At 48.0% G+C, this 15,171-nt stretch overlaps 1 protein-coding gene across 3 annotated transcripts in view; it reads left to right on the top strand.

The window, feature by feature from the left end:
• Pla1a (phospholipase A1 member A) overlaps positions 1 to 14,801 on the top strand; it is a 34,913-nt gene extending 20,112 nt beyond the window's left edge. The window contains exons 6-11 of one of the 3 annotated variants that reach the window (XR_013043736.1): positions 464 to 571; positions 3,237 to 3,404; positions 5,812 to 5,901; positions 10,557 to 10,669; positions 13,621 to 13,785; positions 14,359 to 14,801. Coding sequence is in view for 2 of the 3 variants with exons in the window: in XM_076548850.1 (XP_076404965.1) it covers positions 464 to 571; positions 3,237 to 3,404; positions 5,812 to 5,901; positions 10,557 to 10,665; positions 13,621 to 13,785; positions 14,359 to 14,443 (725 nt within the window). In the remaining variant the exon portion in view is untranslated. The remainder of the gene's footprint in view (positions 1 to 463; positions 572 to 3,236; positions 3,405 to 5,811; positions 5,902 to 10,556; positions 10,670 to 13,620; positions 13,786 to 14,358) is intronic. The other 2 variants (XM_006975739.4, XM_076548850.1) reach the window with 2 other exon arrangements.
• The last annotated feature ends 370 nt before the right edge of the window (positions 14,802 to 15,171 follow it).

The raw sequence follows: 15,171 nt of genomic DNA, 5'->3' as shown, positions 1-15,171 counted from the left end.
AGACCCAGTTCCAGACTGTCCTTATCCCATGCATGTGGTCACGATATGCTGTGTAAGAAAGGGTGTTGATGGAGGGTAACTTCCGAGGGGGTCTGCTTCAACAGGATTATTGGGTAGCATTTGTGCAGTAGACAAGGCTCAGTGAAGGAGAGTGAATCAGCCTTGGGAAGAGAGCTAGAAGAAGATGGACGAAGTAAGGCCTAAATGTGGACTGGTGCTTGACTTGTTTTAGAAACAGGAAAGAGGACCATGTGGTTCAAATGTGATGGAAAAGGAAGACTGATTTTATTGGGGGAAATCTGGGCATCCTATAAACTGTAGTGTGCTTCCTCTCAGCGTGGTTTGCCTTGTGAAGCGGCCCAACCCATTGGAGTGAGGAAGACCCTGACTCCCAATCACCCTGACGCAGGACCAGGAAAGTATGCTCTGAAGCATGAAGCTAACAGGGTTCTGCCCCTTTCAGATTTGGGTATCCGGATTCCTGTGGGACATGTGGACTACTTTGTCAATGGAGGTCAAGACCAGCCCGGATGTCCCACGATTTTTCAAGCAGGTCAGCAAGCCAGGGAGGGTTAGTATTTACCTGCTCCACAAACTGAAATTTTGAAATTTCACCATATCTTCACTCTGAACAGCCAGTGTGGGTCACATGGGGTCTTCCTGATGATGCCCTCTATGTTCTACAGTGTCTTAGCATGTACTAGTTATTTTTGGAGCCCATGAATTTCAGAGAGTTGTCTCTGCTACTGGAAGCTGGCCTCGTGTTTGTGATGTCATCCCATTTTATGTTAGGCTCTGCCATGATCTAATGTCAATCGGGACAATAACCCCTATCTATTCCTTCCTGAGACCTGATCTGTGGCAAGGCCACAGCCGCTGTGTCCTCTTCAGAATGGAACTGTGGCAGAAGTAAGCCATCAGACCAGAGCTGCGTGGCCGAAGGCTCACTGCCCAAAACTGTACAAGTCTTTTCTCTCTTTCCCTTCCTCCCTCCCTTCCTCCCTCCCTCCCTTCCTTCCTTCTTTCTTTTTTTCTTTTGTTTGTTTTGAGACAGTGTCTGTTTACATAGTCCTGACTGTCCTGGAACTTGCGCTGTAGACCTGGCTGCCCTCAGAACTCACAGAGATCCTCCTGCCTCTGCCTCCAAAGTTCTGGGATTAAAGGCATGCACTGGTATACCCAGCCTCCAAAATTATTTTAAAGATAATTTTTTTTAAACATATTCTCTCCTAAATATATCTTCTGGAATTCTCTTTTTGAAAATATTTAATATGTGTTTTAAATAAGTGTATTTAAATAACAAATATATTTAATTTTTTTTTTTTTGTTTTTTTGTTTTTCGAGACAGGGTTTCTCTGTGTAGCTTTGCACCTTTCCTGGAACTCACTTGGTAGCCCAGGCTGGCCTTGAACTCACAGAGATCCTCCTGGCTCTGCCTCCCGAGTGCTGGGATTAAAGGCGTGCGCCACCACCGCCCGGCTTAATATGTTTTAAATAATACTAAATCTGTCAAAAGCTAAGCACCAAAGAGTGTTCAGCTTTACATTTTGCTTATGACTAAAATCAATATATTGGTATTTCATTTGGAATATTAAATGCCGATTTCTGTATGTTTGTAGTAGTCTCTTATTTTACCAAATTCTTAATATTTTAAGGATTTTTGTTTTGTTTGCTTTTGAGGCAATAACTCATGCTATAGTCCAAGCTAACCTCAAACTCCCAGGTGTCCTCCTGCCTCAGCCTCCTGCACCATCACACCTGGCTCCATTTTAGTGATTCTTTTGACAGTTTTATCAAATAAGTACTTTTTTTTTTTTGCCAGATTTACTGGTTTTTCAAAAACATGCTTCTTAGAAAACTTTAATAACATGACAGCTCTTCTGATCAGGAGGGTTGATTTGATTTCAGTGATTTTAGAAGCTCTCAGTGGCATTTTAGTTAGCTACTTTTCATTTCTTTATAGTGCAGTTTGAGAAGGGGGCAACTAGCCTGTCTCAGTTCCCAGGTGACGCTAAGTGGGGCGAGGCAGTAGAAAACCTCCAGACCATAGGAGAAAGGAGTGTGAACACAGTTTATCCTTAATTGTCAGTCCAAGAGAGTATGTGGATAGGGGGAGCCAAGTGGCCCCAAGATGCTGTAGCTGTGCCTTGCTCCTTACCTTTTAGCTCCAGCCTTATGTGGATTGTGTGTGTATGTGTGCGTGTGCGCGCGCGCGCGGTGTGTGTGTGTGTGTGTGTGTGTGTGTGTGTGTGTGTGTGTGTGTGTGTGTGTGTTGCATGCACCAGAGTGGTTATAACTTTTAAACAGTAACTAACCAGGGCTGGAGAGATGGCTCAGCAGTTGAGAGCACTGGCTGCTCTTCCAAAGGACCCGGGTTCAATTCCCAGCACCCACATGGCAACTTGTAACTGTCTAATTCCAAGATCTGACATCTGCACACGGACATACATGCAGGCAAGACACCAATGCACATAAAATAAAAATCATAGTAAATAGCCACAATAAAATCAAGTTGAAGTAATTGGGATACTTGGGAAGCTCTTTAGATCAGTTACTGGACCTGATAAGTTACAGCACATATAATTCAAAAGACTGATGAATGGCTGCTGACTCTAGGCCAGGGGTTCTCAACATGTGGGTCGTGCCCCCTTGGAAGTTGAACAACTCTTTCATAGGGGCCATTGAAGACCATCAGAAATATCAGATGTTTACATTATCATGCATAACAGTAGCAAAACTACAGTTATGAAGTAAGCAACAAAAATAATTTTATGGCTGGGGGTCACTACAAAGTGAGGAGGAACTGTATTAAAGGGTCATAACCTTAGGAAGGCTGAGAACCACTGCTCTAGACTATCTCTTTGCTGGGTAGGAAAACTGTTAGGTGGGTGTTGATGAGGAAGACAGACAAGCAGAGAGACAACCATCTTGGCTGTAGAGGTGGTACCTCCAGCTCTGCACGCTCCCTCTTTACCAGAGCATTTTTGCCTGATCACGTGTAAGACTCGATCTCAATCAAGCAACTGTCTCGGCAGGCAAAGCTTCTCAGGAAATTTTAAAGCAAAAGAGAGACTGAGGTACCCATGTCCATCAATGTTGCTAAAGTGTGGCTCAGGGGACAGCTGTCTATTCATAGGCTTCTGAGCTGTAAAACCCAGTAGAGTTAGAGTAAGCGGCAGGGAGGGAGTTCCTGCCGGTCTGGACGGCAACCTTGATGTGGTTTTTGTTCCTCTCAGGTTACAGTTACCTGATCTGCGATCACATGAGGGCTGTCCATCTCTACATCAGCGCTCTGGAGAACACCTGCCCACTGATGGCCTTTCCCTGCGCCAGCTACAAGGCCTTCCTGGCTGGAGACTGTCTGGATTGTTTTAACCCATTCCTGCTCTCCTGTCCGAGGATTGGTAAGACCTCATTCCCTTGGGTTCCCTTGGCAACTTAGGGGAGTTCATGGACTAACCATTCACCACCTCTTTGGGTTTTTAAATAACTTAAAATTTTTAGGGGTTGGGGATTTAGCTCAGTGGTAGAGCGCTTGCTAGGCCCTGGGTTCAGTCCTCAGCTCTGAAAATAAAAATAGCTTAAAATTTTAAAAACTAATTTTTTTCCCTAGCACTTCATAAACAAGTGCTGTATTGACATCATTTTCATCCCTTCCTCTCCCCGCTCCAATGCCTCCTGCTCCCTCTCCATCTCAAGGTCAAGATCTCTTCTTCTATAATTATTATTGTCAAACCTACACACACACACACACACACACACACACAGGCACGCACGCACGCACCATAGCCATCTATTGCTGTTCTCATGTACACACATTTAGGACCGACCACTCAGGATCAGAAAACCATCTCAGGTTCGTCCTTGGAGAAGAATGATTCTCTCTTTCTCAGCACTGACTGCCTGTAGTTCTTTATCCAGGGTTGGGGCCTTGTGAGATTTCCCTAGCATGTGGGCATGTTGGCAGGTGCTGTGATTGTGCTCACCCCATTTAGACAACCACGTTGTCAGAGCACCTCTGACCTACGCCAAGAGTCTGTCCATCTGGGCAAAGAACTAGCCCACCAAGCGCTCAGCCTGCTCTCACCTGGAAGATGACAATTGGTGTTGGTTGTCCCCCATCACCTTTTATGTGCTCTCTGGTGTCAAGCTGGCTCTGTGTGTGTGCCTGGTAGGGACCCCCCAGAGCTGCACGCTGGTCATCTTTGGAAGTGTAAGATTGTGGTGGCCACGTGACATCTGGGATAGGGGTGGTGACTCGTTGCTGGGCAACTCAAGGGTGTTTCTGCATGATCCAGGCTAGTCTGGAAAACACCCTAGGGAGACTGGGGGATCAGACCTCTCCTCACCTGTGGAGATCACTGCATCTCATATCCTAGGGGGAAAAACTCTAGGAAAAAAAAATAGCTCTTTCCTGTTTCCACAGTGTTCCACGCCCAACCATCCCTGGCTGCCACTCTGAACACAGCAGCTTGTTGCAGCTCATACGGTGACATGGTACTAGCTTGCAAAATGTGAAAGGCAGAGAGTGTCCCATAACAACCTACACTGGCATTGTCTGCTCCTCCATGGACAAATGTCTGGCCTCCCTTCAGAGGTGATGGACGAAGTGGTTTAACAGCTGCTTCCCACTGTCTGTCCAGTGTAAAAGGAATTGCTAAACGGTCTTATTAATAAAAAAAAACACCTGGAGCCAGATTGGGGTTAAAACTGAGAGATCAGAGGAATAGAACAAGCCACAGCCAACCTCACCTTACCAACCCTCAGCCTCCAGAGAGACCTACTTCCTGTCTACCCATGCCTATATATGCCTTCCTGTGCCCTGCCATCTCAATTCCTCTCTTTGCCCAGCTACATCACTTCCTCTTCCTGCCCAGCTCTGTCACTTCCTGTCTGTCTGTACAGACCTCCAGACCTTTATGGTTATGCCTGGCTCCTCTGTTCCCAGTGTGGCCTTGAACTCACAGAGATCAGGATGGATCTTTGCCTCCTGAATGCTAGGATTAAGGGCATGCGCTACCATTGCCTGACTTCTATGTTTACTATAGTGGCTGACTTTTTCCTCTGACCCTCAGATAAGCTTTATTGGGGTACACAGATAAAATATCATTACAACCTAGCTTTTCTCTCTGCTCTCCCTCTCACTGAACCTCAGAGATGCTGGCCACATACCCTTCCAAGCGTGTTATCCGAGGTTCTTCACCCTGCAGGTCCTTGTCCTAACTCTGATCTCATCTCTGAGCACATTCCATGCAACTGTCACCTCCCAGGCTTCAGAGCAACAGGATTCAGGTGCCATGAAAGCAACCATGATATGAACTGGTTTGCAAGTTAGACACAAAACATTACGTTTCTTTCAATGACCTACCAAGAACAGGTCAAACGAGGGCAGTGAGACTGTCCAGCAGCCAGGCTCTCACCATCAAAACCTGAATTCCACCCCTAGGATCCACACAGTGGAATCCAAGAATTGACTCTTTACCCATAAGCTGGTCCCTGACCTCCACATGTGTGTTATAGCATCCAAGTGTTCCCCCAACACCCCTACAAAACAAACAAATACATTTTAAAAGAAAACGAATGAATGTGTGGAATGACCTGAAGAACGCACTTCCTGTCGACTTTCATGTTTACACCCCACTGAACTTGGATTGGCTCTGGGGACTCATCACGTAGCATGAGCCCGAACACATGTGCAGTCAAGTATCTGCGGAACATAGGGTGCATAAGTGAGTCCACCCTTGACTGGGGACTCTGGGTCCTAGCAATGGCTGTCTCAGAACCATGCCGTCTTGGCTTCTCTATTTCCAGGGCTGGTGGAACAAGGTGGTGTCAAGATTGAGCCGCTCCCCAAGGAAGTGAGAGTGTATCTCGTGACTACGTCCAGTGCCCCGTACTGTGGTGAGTTGGAAGGAAATAGGTATAGCTGTGCTGGTGGGAGGCCGGGGCTGACCAGGCTTACCGATTGAGTTGCATCTAGCCCGGCGTAGGAGTCTAGATGGGAGGTGATGGGTTTGGGCAGAGATATCCTGGGAGGTCATCTCAGGCAGAACCAGAACTGTGAGACTACATCCAAGCGGTCTCATTGCTGTGAGGACTCAAGACTCAAGAGCATCTCTCTGATGGCATAGTCACCCTCCTTCCTCCCCTCATTGGAATTTGTGCCCAGCTGGTTTTAACGGCTCACGCCTTAGATCCTAGCACTCAGAATGCAAGGACAAGAGAATCTCTGAGTCTGAAGCCAGCCTGGTCTGCAGAGTGAGTTCCAGGACAGCCAGGGCTACACAGAGAGAGCCTGTCTTGAAATGAAGGAAAGGAAGAAAGGAGAGAAGGAGGGAGGAGAGAGAGAGGGAGGCAGGGAGAAAGGGAGAAAGGAAAGAATGTAGGTGTTTGTGTCTCTCCTAGGGGTACCCCTGACTCTGGGATACCTAACTCAGGTCATCCTTTATACTTCTCTCCCCCTCCTGGTGCCCACACCACATACCTCTCAGTCTAGCAGAGCCTCCTGGGTCAGAACCCAGAGATTCATGACCTTTGCCACCTTCTCCTCCGTAAACACAATCCAGCTGTTCATAGATACTGCTCCCTGCATTTCTTTGAAGCTAAGATGCCAATGATTATAAAGGATGCAACATTAGCCGGGCGGTGGTGGTGGCACATGCCTTTAATCCCAGCACTCAGGAGGCAGAGCCAGGCGGATCTCTGTGAATTCGAGGCCAGCCTGGGCTACCAAGTGAGTCCCAGGAAAGGCGCAAAGCTACACAGAGAAACCCTGTCTCAAGAAACCAAAAAAAAAAAAAAAAGCAACATTAAAGTAAAAGTTAGTCTTGTAGTCTTGGAATCCATGAAACCATTAGACACCCAGCCGGCAGCACTCTTCCCGTGATTCCTAGCTTCACTGGGGTGACTCTATTTCCTGGCTTGCGTTCATCTTCCTGGGGCCGTCCTGTCTGCTCTCCGATGTTGACAGGACCAAAAACATGCCAGCCTGGATGATGAATCATAAAGTCACCTTAATTTGAGCTGATTTTCTCATCAGCTTGTGTTGCATTGTTGGAGAGATCTTTGTGGCCACAGCCTTCCATTTACCGGACAGGCCCAGGGATTTGGAGCGCAGAGCTCAGACTCTGTGGCCGCACAGACCTGGATTTGAATCTCAGCTTCTCTGCTTTCCAGTTGAGTAATTAGGAGCAAGTTACTTCACCTTTCTGAAACCCAATACCCTGCTGTGGGAAATGGGAACAGTAATAGTACCCATACGCAAGAATCAACTGTGAGGATAAGGTAGGAGAGAGGAAGTCAGCGGCGTGGTGACTCAGAGCCAGGTACCCAATCATTCCCTTCCCTTAGGCAGAGAATCTGAGACCTAGATGAGGATGTTTTGAGTTTCGTGGATGTGGCTATGTCTGAAGAACAAAGCGGTCTCAGCCAGAGGTGGGATTTTCACGAGAGAGGTTCTGAGAGACAGTGCCTGAGGCAGACAGCTGGGGGAGGAAATCAGGATTCCACATCTGGTCTTCTGACCCTTTTCCATGTCACCTCACGCCACCATACCCGATTCCTGGTTCCTTCTTGTCACTCTCCTGGCAGTGGTGCCACCAGAGGTCAGCAGGAAGGCTGCGGTGTGTGGTGGCAGAGAGAGTACTTCTGAGCCTAGATGCCCTGGCTTCTCGTTCCAGTCAGGGCAAGTTGGCAGCCACCTCAGCAGGCTCCTCTGTGTCTGTGTGGCTAAGAATCCTCTGGGTAGGGGAGCCTGGGGGAGCTCGGAGCTCCTGAGCTTTTGAAAGGTCCCTGCTGAGGCAGGGTCACAGAGCATTTCTGGTTTCATGTTTGGTGCGAACTCTTTCCCAGAGACCCCCAGAAACACATCCCTATCCATTCAAACGCCACAGAGGGACACAGGAAACCAGCCCGTGTGGAAACCCACTTGCTCCCAAACTCTGAGCCTTTCTTTCTAAGGACAGATGCAGGGTACCATCCTTTCCCTAGGCGAAGGCTGTTTAACTAGGCTTCGGTGGGGCCGGGGGCCAGCTCCAGATCTCTCGACACTCTCAGGCCATCATGGCGCTGGACGGCCATGCTCGGCACACTTAGCCTGTTTCCACCCAGCACTGTTCTTCGGGATGGTCCCCCTCCCCCCACCGCTTCAAGGGCTGATCAGCTACCCAATAATGATTTTAAAAACAATATTAGTTTCCCCCTTGTAGAAGAGCTTTTCACTTCCTCCACTCTTCACCATATGGTCATGCAAAGGAACCAAGAGACAACGAGGTCCAGTGATTTAGACAAGATGGCATGGCTTGTCAGCATCGGGGCCTGGCCTTAAGTTTGTGCCTTCTTCTTCTTTTTTTTTTTTTTTTTTTTTAAGATTTATTTATTTATTATGTATACAGCATGTATGACAGCAGGCCAGAAGAGGGCACCAGATCTCACTACAGATGGTTGTGAGCCACCATGTGGTTGCTGGGAATTGAACTCACGACCTCTGGAAGAACAACCAGTGCTCTTAACCTCTGAGCCATCGCTCCAGCCCAAGTTTGTGCCTTCTGACTGCCCACCCAGGGCTCAGTGTGCCACCAGCCGAGTCATCTTCCTGTGCCGTTTTCATTTCCCTGGCGGTTCCCATTCACCCAGCAGCAGTCCTGGCTCTCCCTGGGATTCCAGGGCACTGTAGAGAAAAAGAGAAACAAACTTAAGAAACCGTCTGGACAAACACAGAAAGAGACGACATGCACTATAGGTTAAACTCAACCCAAGGAATCCCATTCCCGAAGGTCTCAGAAATCATCTAACGTTTTCTACTCGTATTCAGAAACCTTACCCATCCCATAGCAATTCACACCCCACAGTGGTCACCTGACAGACAGAAGCCGTGTGACACTGAATGTTTTTCTCTTTGGAGGGGACAGGATGGCAGGTTCCTTTGTCTCATGAGTTCTTTGCGTGTTGGCGCTTGTCAATGAGTCTGTTTCGAAGCCCACGGGACTCAATGGACCGCCCGACTTTTCTAAGTTAAGCCTCGGTACCTGCATCCATTGGCTGTTTCCCCAACAGTCAGACGGAAAAAGTACACACAGGCGAGGGAAGAGTGAAGGAGGATCACACCTCTAACTGTGTTCCCATCATGAAAGGAGCCAGGGCAAACAGTGGAGACCAAAGTGACCGCAAGATGCTGCCAGGTGCCTCTACCCCTTAATAAAGAGCGAGAATGTGTTAGTGACATTGTAATCCTTCCTTACCCACCCTCCCTTATCAGACAGTCAGCAGCTCCTTATTGCTTCGTGTCGCCACGAGCCAAGATGTTCACCTGGTCTATGTTGATGACACCCACCTTGAGAGCCTGAGCCTCTATACTGCTCAAGGGAGGGTCAGGGTAACAGCCGCCGACGCTGTATGTGGGAGAGGAAGAGGGATGCTGCTTTATGTTACACGAGTCGTTTATTTGGCATATGCCCCTGTTTGTTTATGCTATTGTAATAAAATATCCGAGACTGGGAAATTTATAGAGAACAGAAGTCCGCTTTCTCAGCCTTTGGAGACTAGGAAGGTCAAGGTCAAGATGTTGGCATTTGGTGTCTGAGGGCTGTTCTCTGCTTCCAGGATGGCATCTTGCTGCTGTCACTGGGTCTTTACATAATAGAGGGTAGAAGAGCCAAAGGTCCCTAGTAGGTCCTTCCTCTTCCATCCCTCGTATGAGGTACTGATCTACTCAGGAAGGCTCTGGGGTGCTCACTGAACCTGACTGGCTAACAACACACCAGTGAGATCTGGGGACCTGCCTGTTTCCACACCCACTCCCTCGAAGCAGTGGGGTTTCCAGCCAGTGCTGCCACACCCAGCTTTTTGTATAGGTGCCGGGGGTTCCTCATGCTTTCACATCAAGCACTTGGCCATCTCCCCAGGGACGAAGTTTAAGCATAACTTTTCGAGGGGCTACGGACTTTCAAACAATAGCAGCAAAATTCCTCTTTGATAGTCTCAAGATTATATTATTACCGCCATCCAGATGGGTTGGTGGGTAAACTTGACTATTGCCAAGCCGGATGGCCTGAGTTTGTTCCCTGCAACCCAGATGGAGGAAGGGGAGAACCAGTTACTGCAAACTGTCTTCTGATTTCCACATGCACCACATGGCACGCACGTGTGAATACACACACACACACACACACACACACACACACACAGTAAATGCAAGTGTAATTTTTATAAACATTATGTCACCGCAATAAGGTCACTGAACAGGGAGGCGTGAACTGCTCTTGCATGACAAGCAGTAATAAAAATTAAGGCTTTCTGAATGTCCTCCAGGCGAGGACACTGTCCTCAGGACTTTGTGTACATGATCCACTCAGTCTTCACTCCGGCCTGTGGGATAACTACTTCCACTTTAGGAAGTTTGCACTGGAGAAAGTGGGGGGGGGGGAACACACACACGACACGGGACGGACGGGACAGGACACGACCCGCAGCGCCTTGGAGGTAGAGAATCCCAGCCACGCCGCTGCCTCTGGCACCCGTGCCTTCCGCCAAGCCTTTGCTGTTCTTTGGTTTCCTAGTGCACCACAGCCTCGTGGAGTTTAATTTGAAGGAGAAGAGGAAAAAGGATACCATCATCGAGGTCACCTTCCTTAGCAACAATATTACTTCCTCAGTCAAGATCACCATGTACGTAAGTGTCCCAAATGGCTGAGCCCCTCTTTCATGCATATTTACGCCCAGGCCAGGCACAGTGTGAGTGCTAAAGGCTGGGCCTAGACCACCAAGCTGGGGACGGTGCCCACTATAGATCTCCTCCCAGATACAGGCCGCACGTTTGAGATCAGTACCACCCTAAGCACAGTGTGTTCAGAGGCGGACAAGCAAGACTAGTGGGCAGCGCCCAAGGTGATGAGCCTGTAGTAATCCAGTTCTGGGTCGGAAACGGTGCTCAGGGGTCAGGTAGAATTGTGTTAGGGATATCAACGACGGAGAGGCTCAGCCACGATCTCTGCAGGGATGACCAGAGCCTGAGGAGCCGCTCCATGTTGGAGGAGGAGCGGAACTGGGTCTGTTGCCTGAATGGAACCCAAGGCAGACAGCCAGTTAAAAGTATGAGGTTAGAGCCGGAAGGGGTGGCTCCAGTGAGTGGAGCCAGAGACAATCATTTCCGTTCCTTTTGGGGGGCAGGATTGGCTACGGGGAGGTGGTGGGACCTGACTTGGATCCAGAGAGCAAAGAAGTACAGATTCAGGGGGCTACAAGCCTGGCAGGGGATGGGAAGTCCAGAACGAGGGTCTATGTTTCTCTAAAAAGCAACTGGGTTAAGTTATAGTCTATTATGTATCACTGATTCTGTTAAGGTCCAGTCAGGAAAACAGAGCTGATGCAGAGGAGACCCCGTAAGGGATGTGACAGTGTAAGCCAATTACAATTGTCCTGGGAAAGCTGAGGGAGATGGGAGACAGGGTCAGTAAACTGGCAAAGCCAGGACTGACTCCCACCGAACCTGGTCGCAGCAGAGGCTGCTGGGCAGGAGCCGGAACCCCACAGGAAGTATCGCCCCTGCCCAAGCACTGCCCAAGCCAGAGGCCCTCAGAGGCCTGTGCCCGCTTTCCCGGGTCAGCCTTTGCCAGAATCTGCTGTGGAATCTACTGCTGCAGACAGAGGTTTGCAGAGTGAACGGAACGCAAACGAGGAAATGATCAGTGCACGCTCCTTTAAACATTCCCTGGTCCACTGGACAGAAGCTACCAGAGCACACGGTCGACGCCTAAGTGGGTCCGAGGATGTAACAAGAGGAAGAGAGGATTTGTAGGAGTGAGCTGGATGGCGGGTTACTGAGAAACGGACACTTAGGTGTGCCTGGAAGAGAAGCCAAGGTGTGGGATCTGGGACAAGAGAAGGCTGGAGAGACCAATCAGGCTTGGAAGGACAAACTAGAGATCGTTTCTGTTCTGAGAGGAGCTAGGGGAGCCCTTGGGCATTTTAAGCAGAGGAGAGGGACCACTCTGGGCTCTGGGTGAGGAACATTCTCAGGCTGCCCTGCTGAACTGCGCTATGAGAGAAGAAAGTTCCACCAGGAAGAGATCCCTTCTCCTGAGCTCCCAAACATCCTGCCACTGGACAGTGGCCTATCTGCAAATACTGGCCCCTCCGGGTCACACTGCCACATGAATCTGCAGGTACCCACAGCAGCTTGTGGATTTTTTTTTTTTCGGGGGGTGGGGGGATCCAGTGAGCTGAGGACTTTCCACTGTGTGGGTTCCAAGCTGTGTTGCTTTCAGAATGGTTTCCCATTGTCTCTCCAGCCAGTGGGTAGATCAACGGAAACTAGTGGGATCATGACACCAACATTTGGGTCTTCTAGGGAGACTTAAAAACACTGCCGCCTCCCACCAGTCACTGGGGACGCTCTGGGCACAAGCCACATCTGAGGCTCTCAGCCCTCAGTGGACCTCACAGGCGGTTAGCCTTCACCCCCAAAGGAAGATGCAGGACTCTTGAAGAAAGACACGGAATGCAATTGCTTTAATCTTCATTTATTATTTTTTAATTAAAATATCAGAAATCAGAAGGATGAATGCCAGGAAGAAGTGTGTTCTTTCCCAACTTTCATTTGTTTTTGTAAAACCCCAAGATTTCCTTTTATTTGGAGAATTTACCTAGGCCCAGCCACCCACACAAAGCATCTTTCATATTCCTTTTAATTTACAAGGCCTTTGAAATAAGCAGTTTCTTTCTTTCTTATTTATTTATTTATTTATTTATTTGTTTGTTTTTTTGTTTTTTTCCAGACATGGTTTCTCTGTGTAGTTTTGGTGCCTGTCCTGGATCTCTCTCTCTGTAGACCAGGCTGGCCTCAAACTTGTAGAGATCTGCCTGGCTCTGCCTCCCGAGTGCTGGGATGCAAGGCATGTGCCACCACCGCCTGGCTAAGCAGTTTCTAAAAGGGAAAAAAAAATCTAGTTTTTCTCTGACATATTATAAAACACTCTGATCAGGGGCAGCTTATATATACTTAAACAGACTCTTCTTGCAAAACGTGGAAACAAATTGTATGCCTAGTTCTGGATGATAAAAATACATCATCACTCTGTAAACGGGAAAGAAGCAGGAACCGGCTGGCGAAGCAGGACCCAACCTACTATGAAATGGAAAAGTAGCTGTACCCCGTTCCATTCCCTCTTTCTCAGAGTCCCCCACTGCCTCCGAGGCCAGGAGCAAAGGACACACCCACCGTCCACTGCCCAGCTCCCAGACAAGCAATTCTTCCCACAGCACAACTGAATTAAGCATCTTTCTTTGAGAAAGAGCTGTTTCAGAAGTCTTGAACTTGAGTGACCTTGATAGACAGCAAAGGAATCACTCGTGAAGTCCCTTAAATAAACATTTATTGACTTTCCAATCATTAAAAAAAAAAAAAAAGAAGAAGAAGTATTTCCTGGGTCATGTTCAAAACTGTTCACCTATGGGCAGAGGGGCCAGTGAGGGTTACATGAAATGCTGTGTCTCCATCTTCAAGGAGCTAGCTTCTCTGTGCATGAGTCAACCAGGTTCGCCAGCAGAGCCCGCCCCTTGGAACAAAGAGGAAGTGAAATGCAGAGCCGCGGTGACTCATCCCCCTCTCCCCTTTCCTTTCAGACCTAGACAGCAACTTGAAGGGAGAGGAGTCATTGCCCACCCCACCCCCCAGTGCCAGCTAAACCAAGTGAAGCTCAAATTCCAAGTTCCTAGCAGGGTTTGGAAAAAAGACAGGACTACCATTGCTGGGACTTTCTGTACCGCCCCTCTGCCGGTCAATGACAGGTGAGTCATAGAACCCATCCCCCGGGTCAGGCATCCCCACACCACCACCAAGTCCAGTTCTGGACCTGAGGGATGTTGTTGGATGAAGCTCACCCTCACTACAGTGATAGCCATCTTCGAAGAGGAGTTGACTGAGCCCCTGGGTTTTCCTGGATCTTCTGTAGGGTCATATTGAGTTGAGAGTTTTAGGAAGGAAGCCAGAGAAGCTGGTCTTAATTCTCTTCCCTACTTTAGTACATGAAACTTTTACATCTGCTTTATGCATTTGGTGTGAGTTAAGATTTTATCAGAACATTTATCATGGTGTATTTCTCCTGCCTCAGCCTCTACTTCAAATGTGCCATTGGCAACACTCTTGGGTGTGGGGTGTCGACTCTTCCCTCTGCCTTGAGTAGGCACTTCAATGGTTAGCCTTACCACCTTATGATTAGCACACTGAGGACAGGAACAGTCTTTATTGTAGGAAAGCACAGGCCTCTTTCACTAGACATGAGGGGACAGGTAAAGCCATCCAACTTCGAGCTCTTTCTTCTGGTAACCAAGAAGCTGCCTGCTGTTGCTCTTCACATACAGTAAGAAGACAGTCTGCATACCTGAGCCAGTGAGTCTGCAAGCAAGCATGCCTGTTTTTCAGGACCTGAAAATAGCCTGTGCATAGACCAAGCCCACATAGGAGGCAGTGGCCTGGTTGTTGTTGTTTTTTTTTTTTTTTCTTTTTTAGGGCGGTGTGGGAAGAGATTTGTTTTTGGGCACCTTATTCCACTCCATTCCTACTAAGGGGGAAGGTCAAATTCTTGGTGGTTTCCCCTGTAAGTAGTTAATATGGAGGGTACAGATGACTCATCTTGTAGAAATTGATCTCCACCACCAACTTCCAAAGCTTTGCATAGATACCATTTCAGCTTCCCTGTTTCTACACAATTGCAGTTGTCTCACATCCTTATACATATACTTAGGATTCAACGGAAAACATATGCAGAGAAATGTTTTAAATAAACTATCATGGAATATCTGAATCATTTTGGTTGTTTTGTTGAAATGTCATTTTACTACACACACACACACACACACACACACATGCACGCACAAAATTATTTACAGGGCCACTGAGATCACACACTGGTGTGCATGCATACACACATATACATAGAAATAGAGAGAGTAGTTAAGGAAATAAATGTTTTTAAAGTTTAAAAAGTGATTTACAGAGGATCTGCAGTTCATCTAAGGAGAACATGTCCATTTTGTAATGGACAGCGTATCACAGGGACATATAATCTGCCTTATTCACTGTAATTCTCTTGACGAGGCAATCTTTAGCAGTCTTGGGCAGAGTAGAAATTTAATTCTGGCAATAACCAGACTGAACTTAGAAGTGGAAACATT

The sequence above is a fragment of the Peromyscus maniculatus genome, chromosome 12, assembly GCF_049852395.1.
Source record: "Peromyscus maniculatus bairdii isolate BWxNUB_F1_BW_parent chromosome 12, HU_Pman_BW_mat_3.1, whole genome shotgun sequence".
Taxonomy (NCBI): domain Eukaryota; kingdom Metazoa; phylum Chordata; class Mammalia; order Rodentia; family Cricetidae; genus Peromyscus; species Peromyscus maniculatus.
Note: the sequence above shows the minus strand (reverse complement) of the source record. Positions and strands in the feature narration are given on the sequence as shown.